We start from the raw sequence: 17,922 nt of genomic DNA, 5'->3' as shown, positions 1-17,922 counted from the left end.
GTTTTATCCTTTCTCCTTCTACTACTTATCTTCTGTCTCTCCCTCCTTCATTGTCTTCAGGCTGTTATCAGTCATCTTGCAGGGAAAGGTAATAAAAGGCCAACATATTGAGGGAGCCTTGCGCCGCTTTGTCATTTTGTTCTCTCGCGCCCTCCTTTTTGTCTTTTATTTTTGTTTGTAGCTGCAGACCTTATCAGCGCGATGGGTGCGCGATAAGCCCTCTGTGGTTCTTTGTGGGGGAATAATATGGGAGGCTGATAAGGTCTTATGGGTGAGCAGTTCACTGCTGCGTCTCTCCTCCCTCCACTGGCTTCTCCTCCTCACAGGGTGTGTGAGGAAGTTCCCAGTGGGGCTCAGAGTCATCAGACCTTCCTGTCAGCTTCCTCCTTTGACAAAATGTCAACCCTCCTTCTTTGACACTTGCAATTCCATGCTAACGCTCACTTACACAGCCGTGTAGCTCAAAGCTGTGATAAGAATAATAAGCTGTTTGCATGTCTTACAAGATTAAACAAGTGTTTACCTGCAGCCAAGCCGTCAACTGTGATGCCTTGTGGTGGACTGTTAGCCTTGCTGTCATGCATGTTAACTATTTTATCTCTGCTTTAAAGCTTTGGACATAAATGATGTGCCAACTGGTCTTTCATATGTTTTAGTGAGGATTCTTCAATAGTGTAAGATAGCATAGCCAGACGGTCGAGGAGGAAGCCGACTCATGATACTGTCTTAAGTGTAACCTACCATTCACTGACTGTGAGTGCGTAGATGGTCTGTTGGGTTCCACTCAGTCAAATCTATGCTAACGCAGAGATTCTGAAGCGAAGCAAACTTCCAGAGAGATAATGGAGGGCTGTGAACTTTAAAAAGGTCTAGACCCACAAACTTTCCTCTGCAATCTGTTTTTACTACTGATGAGGTCACATCTTCCTGGCTCTTGCCATTACGTTGTCTCCAATCACACTCACCTATTAAGATTTCATGAAGTGGTAATGATTATACAATTACTTCCAGCCTGGAAATACCATAATCAGGGCCGCGACGAGCAGGGGTTTTGCGAGTTTATGGAGTGGATGTTTATGGATTAGATAACAAACACATGCAGACGAGCCGACTGGCTGACCATCGATTTGTGTTGCTATTGACTAAAGGAGGGTGGTGGGCGACACTGGCACTCAATAGCAGTTACATTTTCATATAAACAACAGCAGCTCTCTGGCCTGTAATTGCCACACAATGTCTGTGAGAGAGGGCGTAGATGGACAGAGTATCGATAACTTTTTTTGTTCGTGGACAATCGGATGATACGTCTCGTCAGTTTGATCCTATTCTCAGAGGTTTTTAATCAAAAAGGATGAAACGACACGTGTCCCAATACTGGATCCACAATGTGGTTAAGAAACAATCATCTAAAGTGTTGTAATTTGTGTAAAGGCCTGAAGATACTTTATGGATCCATTTGTTTGGACCTGTCGGCGAGCAGCTTTGAGTTACAGCAACTTCCTGTTTCATGGAAAGACATCAACTGTGATGAGACGCCACAGTCCAGCCCTTTGAGGTTTCTTATGATTTTAATGAATCTTCAATCGTAAGGTCTCTGTTATGGAGTTACATTTAACATTTTATTGGTTGCAATATTTGCACGCTGCTTGTCGGGTTTGCACATCGGGCTTTGACAAGCTGAAAGCAAACGGGGCCCTCTGCTGGTTAAAAAAGGAATATTGCAATATACTTTTTTGTCTCAAGGATTCAGTTCGTCTGTATTTGTATGAATTTTTAGTTGAAATTCTCATTGCATCACTAAAAATATATATTTTTTAAAATTATGATAGGAGATTTGTCCTTCGTTGCTAACGTCTCTTGATTTCCTCACATTGTAAAGACGTCCAGTGTGGAGCCTAAAAAAACCCAACCATAACTCCTCGCAGCACCAAACAGTGTTCTTGATCAGCCGTTATAATGCTTCAGTGGTGAAGGCAGATTAAAACTTTGCCTCCGAGTGTTGAGCTCAGTTTGGATCCAGCAGAGACATGGAATTCCCACAACAATTTTCTACATCTTTTATAGCCGCTCCTTGTCAGACACAAGGCTATTTCATAAAATGCACTGGTGGATTAAAGAGTTAAGAAGAAGCTGATACTTCAAGCATAACTGATTTATTAGGGCCGAGCGAAGGGAGGAGGCGAAGAGTAGAAAATGAATTAGGCCTCACATGCACTTTTAATTACTGTTGTCAAGGTGTTTGCTTCGCCCTTCTGGGAAAAAGCAAACCGAACCATCACTCATACCAGCTACTTAGAAGAGGTGAAGAATGAGCCATAAAGTTTAACGCCTCTTCTACGGTGCAACATTTACTGCAACATAAACAAAACTTCTCGCCGCGACATCTCTTCTTCCTCTTGTGCTGCATGGCCGATAAAGCGAGCAGAATGAGGCCACACATCCAGGGGGTGCTCCTCTCACCTCGTGTGCTTACCTTCAGGATAGACGAGGACAAAGGTACAACAACATGTGCCTGTCTGTTTGATCTCCCTCTCCGAGCTGCGCTGCACATGTAGGCTGCTGACACGTCATGGCCGGTTTGTTCTTGCACTGGCAGCACTGCTCTTATTATTGCAGAGAGGCAGGGAAGTATTTTTATGCACATGTGCGCACACACGCATCTTTTTTCCTTTTGATGAGGCGGTGGAATAAGCTATCTGTGACCGGCGGCTTTGTAAGAGTGCTTCAACTGCAATGCAACTTATAGCTCAGAGACACGCGTTGGCCAGGCCGTCTCTGCACCACAACGATCAGGAGAATACACCAGAGTCTTCCAACATATAACTTGAATGTCAAGTGCTGCTGAGTGTATAATTGGAGTTAAAATCTCTGTGTTGGGACCTGAGTAATATTGACTGGTGTCTTTTGAGGATATAGCGCAGGTCACTAGATCCATTATTCATAAAGAGGGGACAAGAGGAGTGTGAGTGTTTCTGCTGACAAGCTGCTCTCCGAGAAGCCAAGAGACATTTAAAAAGTGGATACAGTTCCCAACCTCAGTCATGATTAGTTTCTGTGTTCTTATTTCCAGCCCTCGAAACGATTCGTCTGTATCCGTAGCTTCCTGCTGCTCGTCCTCTCCTAATGTGTTATGAGTCTGTGTGGTTCTTTTGTTGAAAGCCAACGATAACAACAGAGCATCATTTTCTCGTTCCTTGGAGACACACGGAGCAGGAGACTCTCGTCGATGAATTACGCCAGATGAAATCTGGTTTTGAGGGAAATAAGGTAAGAAATAAATCAAGCGCTAAAGTCAGCCGAGGTAGACCACCAACAGCAGCGCACCAAAGACGCCCACTGAGGCACGCACCAAAATGTTTCCACAGCAGCAGCACATAATTAAAAACAGCATGCTTGTATGTGTATTATATTTTAAACAGGCTTCGATGGAAGACACAAGGGGCCGAAGATGAGAGCAGTGCAGCGGTGAAAAAGGTAATTAAGTTGACCAGAACAAGGCGAGGCATGCGTTTAATATTTCATGCAGCCGTACACAAAGCGCAGTGGAAGCCATCAACAACAGGGCACCGATAACAATTATGGAATAATTATGAGAAGCACACTGAAGATTCGTCTTTGCCCTGCATATGTGTATTTAATTGTATAAGTTATTACCAACTTGGCCTGAGCAAAATTGACTTTGTACTTACTTGACTCTGCAAAGCGCCAGCTGGCTAACAAGCGAGGGTAATTGGTCCCCACTCTAAGTATCAAAATAAGTTGGATTTCTTCAAATTTATTAACCCTTAATATTTACTAATTATCAAGTGTGAACCTCCGGTGCTGAAAAAGTGAGCCGATACAAAGATGCAAATAACTGCAGTTCCTTGATTGGCAACAGGAAGTCCTATTAAAACCTGTGTTCATGGTCCATTTAAACAGCAGAAGTAATCATGTTCACAGTCGGGTTAAAAAAAACAACTTTGGTATCTTTAGCTGATGTCTTTATTGGTGCTCTCTGTACAGGGATGAAATGTGTTCATAGCTCATCCATTCTGATTATTTGAAGGCTAAAAGTTCTGACTGACAGGTGAGGTCACAGCGGCTGTAAGCCAGGAGGCTACGAGCCCACCTCAGCTCCACTTCTTTGCCTGTTTCTAGGTCGACCCGAAGTTGTTCAGAGAGAGAATTCCCAACATGGCGCCACGGTTTGTTAACACATGCAGCTTCAGAAACCCATCGGTGACATGCATGACTATATTTGATTAGTTTTATTCAGTCTCCACAGTTTTATGTTTATTTAATACCTGCTGGGTTATTGATTGATGCAAATCATTTTAGTGTGGAAAAAGGAGAGTGCAAGCTGACATTTATTCTCCTGGGAGCAGATCAGATTATTTCAATAATAAGAATGAGACAATTTCAAGTTGTTATCTCAACTATTTGTATCCTTCTCAGTAGTGTTACCTGTAACCTGATGGTGTATTCTTCTTGGCACGCACAAACTTAAAATTCATTTATAAATCAAAGAGCATTCCTGCTTTTGGTCAGAGGGTCGTCTGCAAGAGGAAAGTTCACTTTGAAGAAGACAACTCAGAATCAGAATCATTGTAGTGCTGAGTAATGTGTCTTGCTGTGTTGGTGCAAAAGAATAAAACAAGGCTAAAATAATAAGTACTTACATAAAATAAAATATAAGAAGCAAAACTGACATTTCTCTGCAAACCTTAATCAGTACTTTCATTTCAGTTAATTACCGTGAGAATTTAAAACCTTCATTTGTATTGCATGTTTTTGTAAACGACGTGACAAACATGTCAATCTGAGAAATGTTTCGAGGACGATAAGAATACTTTGCACACAGTGCTTCGAGAGAAAATACTCTCCATATTTGTTAGCTACTTCAGATCACTGCAATGGAGCGAGAAAGAACGAGACTATTTTTATCCCCGCCTGAGGGCTGGGGCAGCTGTGTCAAAAGTCAACAACTATGGTGACTCCACGCTGCGCTGCTCCAGTCCCAAACGCACACAAACCCACTCCGCCACTCAGAGTCACAAAGACAGACTGAGATTTGACTTTTAATAACAGAAAATTAAAGACCTCATGAATGCTTAAAACATGAACCGACTTTATTTATTAACACGAGAAGAAAATCGAGGCGGGAAGCCACGCCACGACAAACTCGATTCATCCTTCCAACCACAATAACAAACAGAACGTCGATGCTCTTAACCTTGTAACCTGGAGAAAAGGGAACATGGCTGACAGTGTAGCATGGACGATGAAATCAAATTTACTCCGTGTTAGCCACGGCAATATTGCTTTGTATGAGGCAAGCCTGTAATGTATTGATGTACAGCTTTGAGGATGACAAGCTGTACTCACTGTGATTTGTTACACTAATAAAAGTGAAGACACATTATTGTCCTGCCCTCTCAAATACACATACACACTGTCTCTCTCTCTCTCTCCTGCCTTCTCCCTCATCCTCACTCTTACACATATGCACACACACACACACACACACGCACGCGCACACAGTTCCTCTTCATGGACCACTTGGCTTTGTAGTGGCAAAGAGCTTGAACAAATTGAGAAATGATTGGAATTGAAAGATGAGTAATGGTGATTCTAGCGCTGTCCCTTCTCAATATGGAGATGATGAGATTTGATTCTTTGAGGTCAGGTACATCATCCGCACCGAGCGCCTGCCCCGGCTCGGCGATGACAAAAAGCGATAGGAGGCCTTTCACTCGCACATACGGGCTTCTTGCCACGATCACTCAGTGCTGACACTAAATCAATGTTTTTTGTTTTTTTTTACCAGTGCTATACTGTTAAAACTATTCATCGCCACCAGCTTAAATTCTCTATTTTTCTGTCTGAGGAGAAGCGTGGGAATATAAATAGTCCTGTCTTCTCCAGTTTGTGTTTGTGTGACTGAATCGCCTCAGAGAGACTAAATGAGGTCAATGAAGCTCCCCCATCTTCTCCTTTCACTGCTATCTCCTCATCACGGTCAGCTATTAACTCACCATTACAGTGCCATTAGCTTAGCTTTGCCACATAGTGCAACTGCCAAATGTACTGACTAGCAAATGGCAGTTCTGGTTTCAGTGACACTCAGTGAAATGAGAGAGGAGAGAAGGCCGAGGGAGAAACAGCATCTGGTTGTGAATTTAAATGTGCCGGAGTTGTTAGAGCTGCGAGGTTTGTTAATATGCGTCGTTAGCATGAATGTAGCCATGATTACGAGTGGTCCATGTTTGATTAATTAATCCAAGGAGTGTTGGAAAAGGGGGAAAAACAAATATATTTTTACACGAGTTGTTTAGAAAGGACTACGAGAAGTGCCTTAAATACGGCCTCAGTGTGTTATCTGCTGCTACAACAGCCTTTGCACTGATTCCAATAACATGACGTTTGTTTTTAAAGGTTTATTTTGGGAATTTTTCTGCCTTTATTTGAGAGTTAAGACTGTGGAAAGAATCAGCAATCAGAGAAAGAGAGAGAGAGAGAGAGTGACATGTGGAGCCACAGGTTGGATTAAACCTGGGCCGACACACCAACCACTACAGCACTCCTGGTGTCCCCACTCACACTCACTCACATGACAGTGACTCACATCATCTTTGATTTTCTCCGTCTTCCCCAAAATATGACACTACAAAGCAGCCTGTGCTGCACTGCCACCATGAAGGTGTCATCGATTGATAACAATCAATCAGTCAATAACTACATTTTTGTTCTATAAAACTTATTTTAGGAAACAAGCCTATGCGACATGTTTTGCCATCTACTTCCATGGACTCTGTATGAAGATGGAAGGAGGAATGGAGCTTATTGATTTAGCGCTCCTCCGTTTTAACTGATGGGACAAAAATAAGTTCAAATCCAGATTTCTGTCTTTATATTTAGTTGTGATCCTGCAGATTTCTACCCGAGCTTTCATTTCTCGGGGTATTTTTGTTTTTTTATTGGTTATTTAATGCAAAAAAGATTGTAAAGAACGTCCTGATTGAGAGCTCTGTCGTGAAATGAGGCTCAGCACAAGACGAAGAGAAGGAAAGAAAGGTGAGAATAGTTCACTAAATGTAAAACTGCAGGCATTGAGCTTTCCATCACATGACTGTCTGCTTCAAAGCAACACAACCTGCAGGAGCTTTCACATTATTATTGACAAGTTTAAATGTGTGATTTGGTAAGAAGAAGGAGCGCGGTGTCAACAACCAGCTGCAACACGCTCAAATCTACAAGTTAAACTAACGTTAAGGGTCAGAAATGCAAAACAAAAAAAGAGTTGCAACAAAAAGTTGAAAACAACCGAAAACGTTGGCATCTTTCACTCGATGGTATTCTACTGATGATCCTCAAATGACATGCTCTGTTGCTTCTCGCCGTCTTTGGCGTGGAGCGGAGAGAGGGTCGGTAGCTTTGGCTGTCTGTGTTTGAGTTGACGTCCCGGAGAGCCTCGTGTTCAGCAGAAGTAAGAGTGACTCGTGTCAGCACAAAGCGTGAGAAGTCAAATCACCAGTGAGATGGATGAGTTTACTTCTATCCACTGTTCATTCCAGCGTGACGCTTCAACGATGAATAATGTCATGGGGAACGAGTCGCTGTGTCTTTCATACCAAAATGCTGGAGCAATGACTTTTTTTTTTTTTTTCCACGAGGGCTCTGCATATTTTCACTGGAGCTGCAAAGGAACAGTGCATGTGTGTGTGTGTGTGTGTGTGTGTGTGTGTGTGTGTGTGTGTGTGCAGAGATAACTTTTAAAGTCTGTGTCATTCGGTTCATATCACTGTGCTGGAGGTAGCAAACATGATGTTTGCCCGGTCTGGACTTTATTTTTTCATGGCGCTCTTCAGTGACAGACTCTACACCGAGAGTGAGGTGAGGTTTGTGCAGATTCAATAAAGATGTGATAGTTTTGAACTGATTTGAACTCGGATATGGCGTCTCTTTCCTCAGTGTACAGTCTGCTCAAAATGCATTACATCACCTTGGTACCAAACACACCATAGCAGCCTTATACTGGGTTTGTTACCATAGCAACAGCAGATAAAGTAATGTTGAGGAAAAAGTGTGAAGTAACAACTGTTCAAACACACCACAAACACCCGACGAATGAAACGTATCTGAAATGTTCTGCTCAATCCGAGCGCGTCCACATGCAGGTAAACAGCCGTACGTTTCGGATGCATTGATGTTTCATTTATTACAATAGTGATAGCTGATATCTGTCAGCTGCTCTGGAGGTCTGTTAATAACTGACCCCTGAGGCGTATTGCATGCAGGTCTGCTCTCTGTCTGTGTGCAGAGCGAGCACCACATGCAATTACTAAGTGTGAGACCTGAACAGGAGGAGCAGATGACAATAAGATCCTTTCCCTGAGCAGGTGTTTTAATAGGAGCACGGGGGATAGCGTGACACTGGTTCAGTCTCCTGAGACTCGCGCCGCCTCTCCGGGGTAACCATGTGACCTGCAGCATCAAACGAAAACGCACAACTCTTACTTAATGAAGCACGCGATTCCGCGCAGTCACAACTCCAACAGGAAGGGTGAGCTGCGAAAAACACATGAAAGATGACATTTTCTTGAAGTTGAATGCTCGGACAGCGGGTCACAGCGGTCTCTCCTGTAAAGCCATTTAACGTGATGAATAGGGTGGAGAGCAGAGTTGAAGCTGCACTTAAAGGTGTCTTCAGTCAGAAGAAGAACCTCCCTTCTGGTTCAGCGAAACGAGGACTGAGGGGAGCAATGCACCGCCAGAGAAGTCATTATTTCTTCAGCATATCCTCTCTTCTATGGAATATATTAACTTCATAGTGATTCTGTCATCGCCACAGTGCTTTCATTGCTTGTTTTTTTTTTTATTTTATTAAAGGGATGCGTGCAATTAGACGAGGGGATAGAAGAAAGTGCTTGGAACAGTCCCCAACCTCCATGCAGAGATTGAGTACCAGCACAAAACAAGCTCGGTGGGCCCCAGGGGGCCCTGCCTGAGACTGTGAAGAGCCTCTGATAGTCACTGTCACTGCTGCTCATTGACAACGAAAACAGGAGGAAAACAACTGCAACGCCTTCATTTCACTGAGTAATGGCTTCCTAAAAAAAACAAAAAGGACGGATAGATTTCCAATAACAGACACCCGGCCTTGTTTGTGCAGGAAAATAAATGATACTTCCCTTGTGTGGGATGAATAAACAACCTCAATAACATCAAAGGAGAATCTACCTTTAACCTAATATTTCGACTTCTTATACAGAACTTACACAGTAAATCATATTACCATGATTAACACTGCAGGTGCTGCACCCACATCCTCCAAACTATGATCCACTTCTTCTACTATATGAATCACCCTGCTGCAAGGCGCAGGGATCATTACATTTATAATTTGCATAATGTCACTGTGAATTTCTGCCCTGGATTTGACTTTCAGATACTCTGCAATTAATTTCATATATGCGAATACTTTGCCTGGGCATACTATCATGTACAGACAAGTCGAACATCCGCATGGAATACTTGTTGGAGGAGCCTCATGAATATGCTTTACCTTTGGAAAAAAGGGGGGAAAGGGATTGGAGAGAATCATCATAATTGGAGAAACGGGAGCGGCGTTATTATGAATCCGGTCCTTCTTCTTCTTCTTCCTCACGCGCTACAGTAATGAGCCTGAGGAAAGTGATTGTCGTACATTTGATGGTTCACTGACTTCTCAGTCATTGTCTTTATCTGCCATAGAAAAAAAGAGGAGAGGCGGGGGAAGGATCGCAATTCCTTTGAGGTGCATTTAAATCATAGTTCCCCACATATTACTCAGAAAAAAAATTCCCTCTTGAGAGTGTGAGCTGAGATGGCGTCCTTCAAGCCCCGCTGGGTTTCCTGTCATCATGAAATGGGAGCAGGAGATTAGAGGGGTGAGGGATGTTGAAGATGGAGAGGGAGGGGGGTAAATACTGAAATCTGGTCTAATCCCATCTCATACAGCTGAAGATACACTCCTCCAAAGACATGTCTGCTCGGAGCAGAGGTAAATGAAAGGAAACAGGGGAACACCTCTGGGAATCAGGCTTACTATGTGTTGTTTTGAAAAGCATGTGCATCTGTGAAGCTCCTCTGGAATGCATGTATGCATATTCAGCTCTGCCAATCAACAATGTCCCACACATCTTCAGTCTTAGGCGTTTTTTTTCCATCAATGACAGAAAAACAATTTGACCAATCTGAGTGAAACAAACTCCCTTCGCTACAACGTGAAAGCCAATTGGCCCATAGAGTCATTATATAGTCATACTATTTCGTTTTAAAGAGCAGGCCTCTGAGGGTGCAGTTCAAGCAGATATAAGGTTCTTGCAGGTGACTCGCTGAGCGCTGCTTTTTCCTGCGTAAGAAAGGCATCAAAGTGGTGATTTGGCTCCGCTCATTGTGTTTAATGGAGTGCTGTAAAACACGTCCTTTCCCGTGTAATTAATGAGGAGACGACAGGAGCGTGAAGCACATATCTAGAGGGTTTGAATCAAGAGCATCGCAATTTCACAATATATTGTGATTTAATTTTCTGCTTTCCTTCCATCTGACTGCAGCACAACGCTCTGCAAACATCCCTCATGACAATTAAACACATCAGTCAATCACACTTTGTCGGGAGAAAAGCACGTCTCTTCAATCACGCTCGAGAAAGAAAGGCACTTTAGTTCATCCCTAAAAAGTCTGTTTAACATTATTTGATGGAATATTTCAAGTGGTGCTTTATTTGGAACTCACATTTTGCAAAGTTTTGCTGCAAGTTTTGTTGTAATGCAATACAATGAAAAGCATGTCATACTCTTTGGCACAGAGATAATTGTTGGTATTCTGACCCTGATGCTCCTTCAGAAAAATCTACGTGAACAAAAAAAAAAGGAAGAGCACAACCTCTTTGCCTTCCTTCATGCTTCCTCTGTGTCTCTCTAAAACTTTGTTTTCTCTCTCTCTCTCTCATGCTTCTCTCATTTTCTAATGAAATGCAACGTTTCACAAAGCCCCGAGATTAATGTGCATAAATAAATAAATAAGAGGAGGCTTTCAGAGTGACTGCTGATGCGAGAGGAGAGGGGATTCTCACAACCCACTGCCCCTGCTGTAAGAACATGCCTTATCAACATTTTCTCCCTGTAAAATGCCAATGGAACGCTTCACATTTCATCAACGAGGCTGCACATGCACCATCTCTCGGCGTGCCACGTGACCCTCTCTCACCTCCATCTCTGCCCTGCCATGAACCTTAAACCGGGCTCACAGAATGTTCCCTCCATAATGTGACCTGTGTGTTTCCGATGCATTCGTCTCCTCATCTTTGATCTTCAGTGTCGTAATGTACGGCCTGCGTGCACCATCTTTGAGGTAATAACGGGGTTGTTACAGCCGTGGGCAGTGCATCAGCAGAGCTGCAGCTTTACCTCTGGTTACTAGGAACAGTTTGTTATTTAACTGTACGTATTACAGGTCTGCGTACAAGTACTTGCTCCTGATTGGCCAATTACACGCCTCCTCGATAGCATACCTTTTGTAAAGCAGAACAAGCTACCGAGAAAAGTAGATGGTTGCCAGGGACTCGGCTCTTATCACAAGCTCAAGAGGACGACTGTAATCACATCACAGGGCGGAAAATTTAGTCGCTTTTTCCGACGTTTGTCTGTTTACTTTAGGAAAAGAGAAGGAGACGGGAACGTGGAAGTAGATAGATTAGAAGATGCTACGCCATAGGAAAGCAATCTTCAAAACGGAAGATTGTACATGACAGCTGAACGGACACAACGCTGTCAACACACTCCGACATGACGAGGCAGGAAACTCAGGCGCTGTCTGATCTTTTCACCTCGTGGCACTTCACCATTACTGGAAATGTTCGGTTTAACTTGAGTAATGAAAGCTACTTTGGCTCGTTGTGTTGTCTTTGTGGTTACTGAGAAACCTGTTGCTATGGATGCAGCTCCAATGGGATTCCTATTCACTATTTGTCTAATGGAAGAAAAACAACAACATAATGTCCAAATTCAAAAATGTGTTTCAAATTAAGAAGCCGTCTAATAAAGGGGACAAAAGTGAGAGGGTTGTCGTCAAAGAGACGCTCCTTCAGGGTGAATCACAGCGTGGGAGTTTCACGTCACATGATCCCTGGCCTGTTTTTAAACAAGCTGCAACCTCCAGGGTTAACAATGAAGCCACTGTGGAATAGGAATATCCTACAGTTCATGGAGAGTCCACTCGAGGCTGGCTGCAAAAACACCCAGTCAAAGAGCCAGCGTCCACAGGTCTGATGAGTTATTGTCCTTATGAGCACACACTGTACTGAAGGTAGTGTTGTTAGAAAGGACAGAAGGATTTTGAGGTTGAACAAACTGCATCCCTCTGGTGCAGCTGCAGACACTATAACCACCCTATTAGTGTAGATCGGTGTGTGAAGAACTGTAACGGGTGCCTGAGCAAGCACACAACGAGGAAATGTCTATGTATATGAAATCAGTTCTGCAGTGGGGTGAGCCACAAAGCGAAGCCCCTTTCATTAAAAGAGGAACCTTTCAGGCGGAGACATTTTTTCATCTCTCACATAGAAATCAGGCTTAAAGAAAATCTGTCTTTTTCATCCCCGTTCAGGTGTTTTCGTGCTTATGGACGGCCGCCCAGACGCATCTGAGAGAGCGCACCTGTCCCTCTTTTCTGACATTTTGATTCATTTTCTTCTAAACCTTTTGCCTGAGTCCCTGGTGGCATTTAGAGCTACGTAGACAGTGTGAATAAAACAAGGCTGTGTCCTTTTAACTTAGCGTGTTTCTCCTGATTTGAAACTCCGGGCTAAATATCACTTGGCCCTGAGGTTTACAGCGGGAGGAATGGTGGAGAAGAAACAGCGGTGCCATGCGCACATCGCCAGTCCTGAGGTGTCTCTTGAGAGCAACATCATGGCCGCTCGGTGTCCTCGGGACAGGCCTGCTTATGTCATGCATGCTCACTGTATGTGTGACTCTGTGTGTGGGCAGCTTGGGCTGAGGCAAACTTCAAGATCAATTTGTGTGCGAGTGTGCAGGGTGGACTGCTTCCTGTACGACTGTGTTTGTGCAACCTTCCTGTATGCCCAGGGCAAAACATCCGCGCTGTCCTGCAGTTTGCCGGGCTGCCCAGACTAGTGTTAGCCTTTAGTACGTGTTCTGAGGCGTGCTGAGGTTTAGGGCAGCATAAGCCAGTCTGTAGAGACTTGTGTTGGGAACCAGAGAGTTGCTGGTTTAAAAGCCGGTGAGGAAATGATTGAAGTTGGTCTGGTAGCTGGAGGGGGACAGCTAAGACGCCAAACCTCCAACTGTTCCAGCGCTCTTTCATGTGCAGCCCCCTCACTCAGACGTCCATCGGATCCTGTTTGTGCACGTGTGTTTTTAGTGTGCGAGCACGTCTCAATAACAGAGATTGATCAAGTATGTAAAAAATTTTTTTAAAGATGATTCTTTCTCTAACCTCAAACATGTCAGTATATGATGCTGATTTGATGGTGGGTCAGGACATGTATGTCCACAAACAGACTGTATGTTTCTCACCTTTTCCACTCTCCTCAACAGGAAGGGCTGCAGCCAGCACAGCACCCTCCGCCCCCGCCCCCCTTTCACCCACTAATGAGTGTTGTCAGTAAGAGGGTGCGAGTCAGAGGAAGGTCGTGTGGTAGCCAGCTGAATTATGTCCAGGTCAGAGGTATACTATATGAAGCTAACCCTTATTAGTGCACCATTTCCCTCAGCTGCTGCTGCTGCACACACACACACACACACACACACACACACACACACACACACACACACACACACACACACACACACACACACACACACACACACACACACACACACACACACACACACACACACACACACACACACACACACACACACACACACACACACACACAGTGACCACACCACTCGCATACAAGGAGGTGAGCGAGTGTGGGCTCCTTGTTCCCACACACAATAATAATGTCCTGAGGGTCATGCATGATGTAACTCCTTCTCCATGTGCGGTACTGGAATTCAGCAAAAGTTCTTGCACAATTAAAGCCCCCAAAAAGGAGCTACATCAGTGTGTTGTATTTACTTAAATGTAAAGGTGTAAAACTCTTCTTCAACACGATTCTGTGGGTGTACTTTCCTGAGATTTGATTGACAGTAATCAGACAACCATGACAATCATCAGGTTCTGATTCACACTGAGCACATTATCTTTTTTTTTTTGGTTTGTTCAGAACAATTTTGGAAAAAAAAAGAAAAGCAACAGAGAATTAAAAAAAAACAGCCCAAACTCGTCAATCTTGAGCAGGACGTTTGCAGAAAGCCCTCAAGCACAGCAAAGAAGCTGATTGGAAAATTGAGTCCGACATACAGAGCCAAAAAAAAAAAATCACTCTGAGATCATTCAGCTAAAAATGTTTTTTTCTCTGGTTCTACTATTTAAAGATTTGTCTTTGGATAAACTGAGCATTTCTCAGTTTGATTCCAAACAACAAATCTCCCAACATCCCAATAAAATCTTCAGCATTTTCTTTTCTCTGCAGAAAATCACAACTGGCGAAGAGAACTAAAAGATGCAGCACTCTTCAGACCGTGAACGATGCAACAAGACAAAACAGAACACTCATATTTTAAGATCAGAAATCAATAACTGGAGGATCACAGCTGACCTTTCTGATTATAAATGTCCTGTGTTGCTCTTACGCTTTGCTCTTGCTCTTGGTTAAGAGATCCAAGCAGCTTTATTTGCTGCCTTTAAACTGCATCTTTTTGTTATCTAAACCAGTGTCCATTTTCTTTACACAAAAGCCCAACGTGAACATATTTTATTGGGAAGTAAGGAAATGTGTTGTACCATAGCCGCCTGCCACTTGCTGTTGCTCTGTTCAGTGGTTACTTCCATCGGGCCAACAGGACAGTGGAACAATGGCGTCCCATAGTGCTGTGCGGTTTGTCAGTATTTTGGTCAATAAAATGAAGACAAAGTTTCAAGTCAGCTGTGTCAGGTTAAAGTGGCACATCGACCGAAGTGACGTGTTAACCACATGTTAGCACATGGACGTGGATGTTTACTTAAAAAAAAGTAGACCCTGAGAGAAACACTCACATGGGTTTTTTTTTTATTTATGTCTGACGCTGCAGACGGTGTACAGTTTGTGTAATGTGTTCCACTGTACTCGCAGTCTGCCTCCCGATCGATTCACCAAGATGTTTTTTTATACATTCTGAGTTTCCTGTTTTCACCTGATGAATTTATGTATTTCTGTTTATAATGTTGTTCACAGTTTATGTTGCTTCTATTGACCGAATCTATGGGCTTGTGTTTCTTTATGTTTCTTATTTCCACACGGCTGCAAACCGTATTTCCCCTCGGGGGCAGTAGCATTCATATAATGTTACAAAAAAAAAAAAAAAAAAAGTTTGTGACTTACAATGTGAAGCTTCAAGAAGTCTCCGAGACCAGAGGAGCTATCCACCCTCACCAGGACAGCATCCTTCAGGTGCGTGCTGAAGCCGATGGCTAGCCGGTCTGCCCTCGTGCTGGGACGGTCGTTTGGCGGCCACGTGTACGTGATCAGTCCACCATCTCGCCCAAATATGTACGTTGTTCCCGCTAGAGACGAAACAAAAGGAGAAGTCATTAGTGGTGTATTCATGGTATGAATGTGAACCAGGCATGAACCGCTGACTGTAAACATGACACATGTTGAAATCCATTTCTGCCGGGAATTGCATGCACCCCCGGGGAGAATGCAAAATATGAAACAAATTCCACTCTGCCCACTCTCAAAGTTCCTCATAAAAAGCTTCAGACTCAAACACCGTTAGCAGCTCTGATGTACTCATTCTAATAAAAAATGAATTAAACTGATATGATTTTATAACTTTACAACGACGTGCATTCAGTTCTCAGCAGGCGCTCGTCTTGAGCTCAACATGGTAACTGAAGCCACGTTTACGGAGCGACATCACTGTGGAGTGTTCTGTCATTTCTCTGCACAGCGCTGAGGTACACATGGCTCTTGAAAAGCTCTCCGCCCCATCTGAGGGCTTGAGTACACTCATGTCAATTCATGAGTGTGGGAGGGGTTCTGCAGAAACGAGGGGAGGCAGGTACCGGTGCCACTTTCCTCATAATGCAGCACAGTGACTCAGTTTAACTGCCACTCCTGCTTCACCTCCAGAGAGAAGAGATGCAAGCGAGCGCTGGCGGATGTCTCTCTGCTTCCCAGGTTACCAGCATGCCAAAGCGAGCATCTCGCTGCTCCTGTGCTTCATTAGCAGCCTCAAAGGCAGACTCAGACGGCAGCGTTATTGACTGACTGGTCCAATTGTGCCCTTCGTATGACCTCAAAACTGACGCTTTCCTGTCTCGCTGCATTACCTCGTTGTCCACAGCGAGCCCATGAAAGATTTGAACATGACCTGATGGAGAAAAAGAGTGCGGCTAATTACCCAGCTATTCAGCGAGAAAGAGCCTTGCAGCATTATGCCAGTGACCGGGTCAAATTGACGGTTTGAAATAAGGCACCCTTCTGACTTGAAAAAGAAGTGGTCTATTAAAAAGTGGAGACAGTTTATTCGGAAAGGCACAATCTCAGGTTTTGATGCTCGCCAGCCGTCCACAGCTTCACAATTTTTTTTCTTCTAATGTGTCAGAGTTGTCTCAATCAAATAAGTGCCTATTTCTTTCCAATTAGAAACCTTCATTAGGATGGCGTTTCAATTCATTTCTGTCAAGACGTGGAAAAGAACGACCGGGGAAGCAGAAGAAGAAGTGTGTATCCATGTGTGCTATTGTGCATGAGTGGGTATGTGATTGGGAAATAAATGCCCGAGAGAAAGCCTGAAAATGAATGCAGCTGTCAGATTAGCATAAAAACAGCGATCTTCATGAAAAATTAGACGGGGAGCTCTGCTAGTGTGTTATGCGTTTACATGTATGTGTGAGACGGAGAAACAGAGAGAGAGAGAGAGAGAGTGTTAATATTCATAGGAGCAGGGAGTTAAACAGCCTCAGCCAGAACAATAGATGATAAATCATTTTGACTGTAATTCCAATATCTTCTTGTAAACCAGTTCACGAGGATATAAAACTATCGATATATTTTGCATTTATTTATTTCTTTCTGCCGTTCTCTTCCCCTCTGGCTCCTCTTCTCAGCGGAGTGATTAAAATGCGTCACTCTACTCTCACACTCTTTTTTTTCCAATTCCGCTCCCTCACTCGAGCCAATACACACACTGTCGACCATTAGCTAAAAAGAATTGCATCATTAATTAACAATAATGTGATTAACAAATGATGTTGGGACACACGGATCTGTGGTGGGATTTATTGTTTTCATAAAGCATAACTCGCATTGGTTAAATGAAATAACACTGTTAGCGTTCTTGTTCGACTAATGGATAAAGCGTTATGAAGCTTGATGGCTTCGACAAAGGAAAAGACATTATGTGTAATATATTCGCCAGGCGGGCGTCATTTCTTTTTCATGAAGTCTGGCGGCTACAGCTGAAAAAGCCTCCGTGTTCCATTAATGCATATCTGATGCCGGCCCCTGCACAGAGCGATCTTCACTTCATGTAGCTCTCGTCGGACTGTTGTCACTGTCACAGAGTTTTCCGCCCCGAGCCGCCGAACGCTCGCTCCGTACTCCAGCTTATTATAATTAAGCTCTTTTAAACCATGTCAGTGTATGAACTTGCTGCCCCCCCCCCTGACTATTCATAAGTTTGACACCCACTTTCTTCCTCTGACAGCTTATTTACTGTTGGTGACCTCACACTCAAATCTAAAGACGGCTCGTTTCATTGGACTGCTGTCCAGATCTGACTTGTGCCACCCTTAAGCTAAATGAATAAACAGCAGGGCCGCCAAGTCAAAGCAACAAAG

General features: G+C 43.6%; 1 protein-coding gene across 5 annotated transcripts in view; it reads right to left on the bottom strand.

Annotated features, from left to right (window-relative positions):
- Nucleotides 1-17,922, bottom strand: part of LOC306835502 (neurexin-1a-like) — a 285,076-nt gene that overhangs the window by 84,544 nt on the left and 182,610 nt on the right. For all 5 annotated transcript variants that reach the window (XM_079362091.1, XM_079362092.1, XM_079362093.1 and 2 more), the window contains one exon: nucleotides 15,458-15,639. In XM_079362091.1, the coding sequence (XP_079218217.1) occupies nucleotides 15,458-15,639 (182 nt within the window). The remainder of the gene's footprint in view (nucleotides 1-15,457; nucleotides 15,640-17,922) is intronic.

Source organism: Symphodus melops (genome assembly GCF_947650265.1).
Source record: "Symphodus melops genome assembly, chromosome: 15".
In the NCBI taxonomy this organism is placed as follows: domain Eukaryota; kingdom Metazoa; phylum Chordata; class Actinopteri; order Labriformes; family Labridae; genus Symphodus; species Symphodus melops.
The sequence above is the reverse complement of the archived record's forward strand: the minus strand, read 5'-3'. Positions and strand labels throughout refer to the sequence as shown.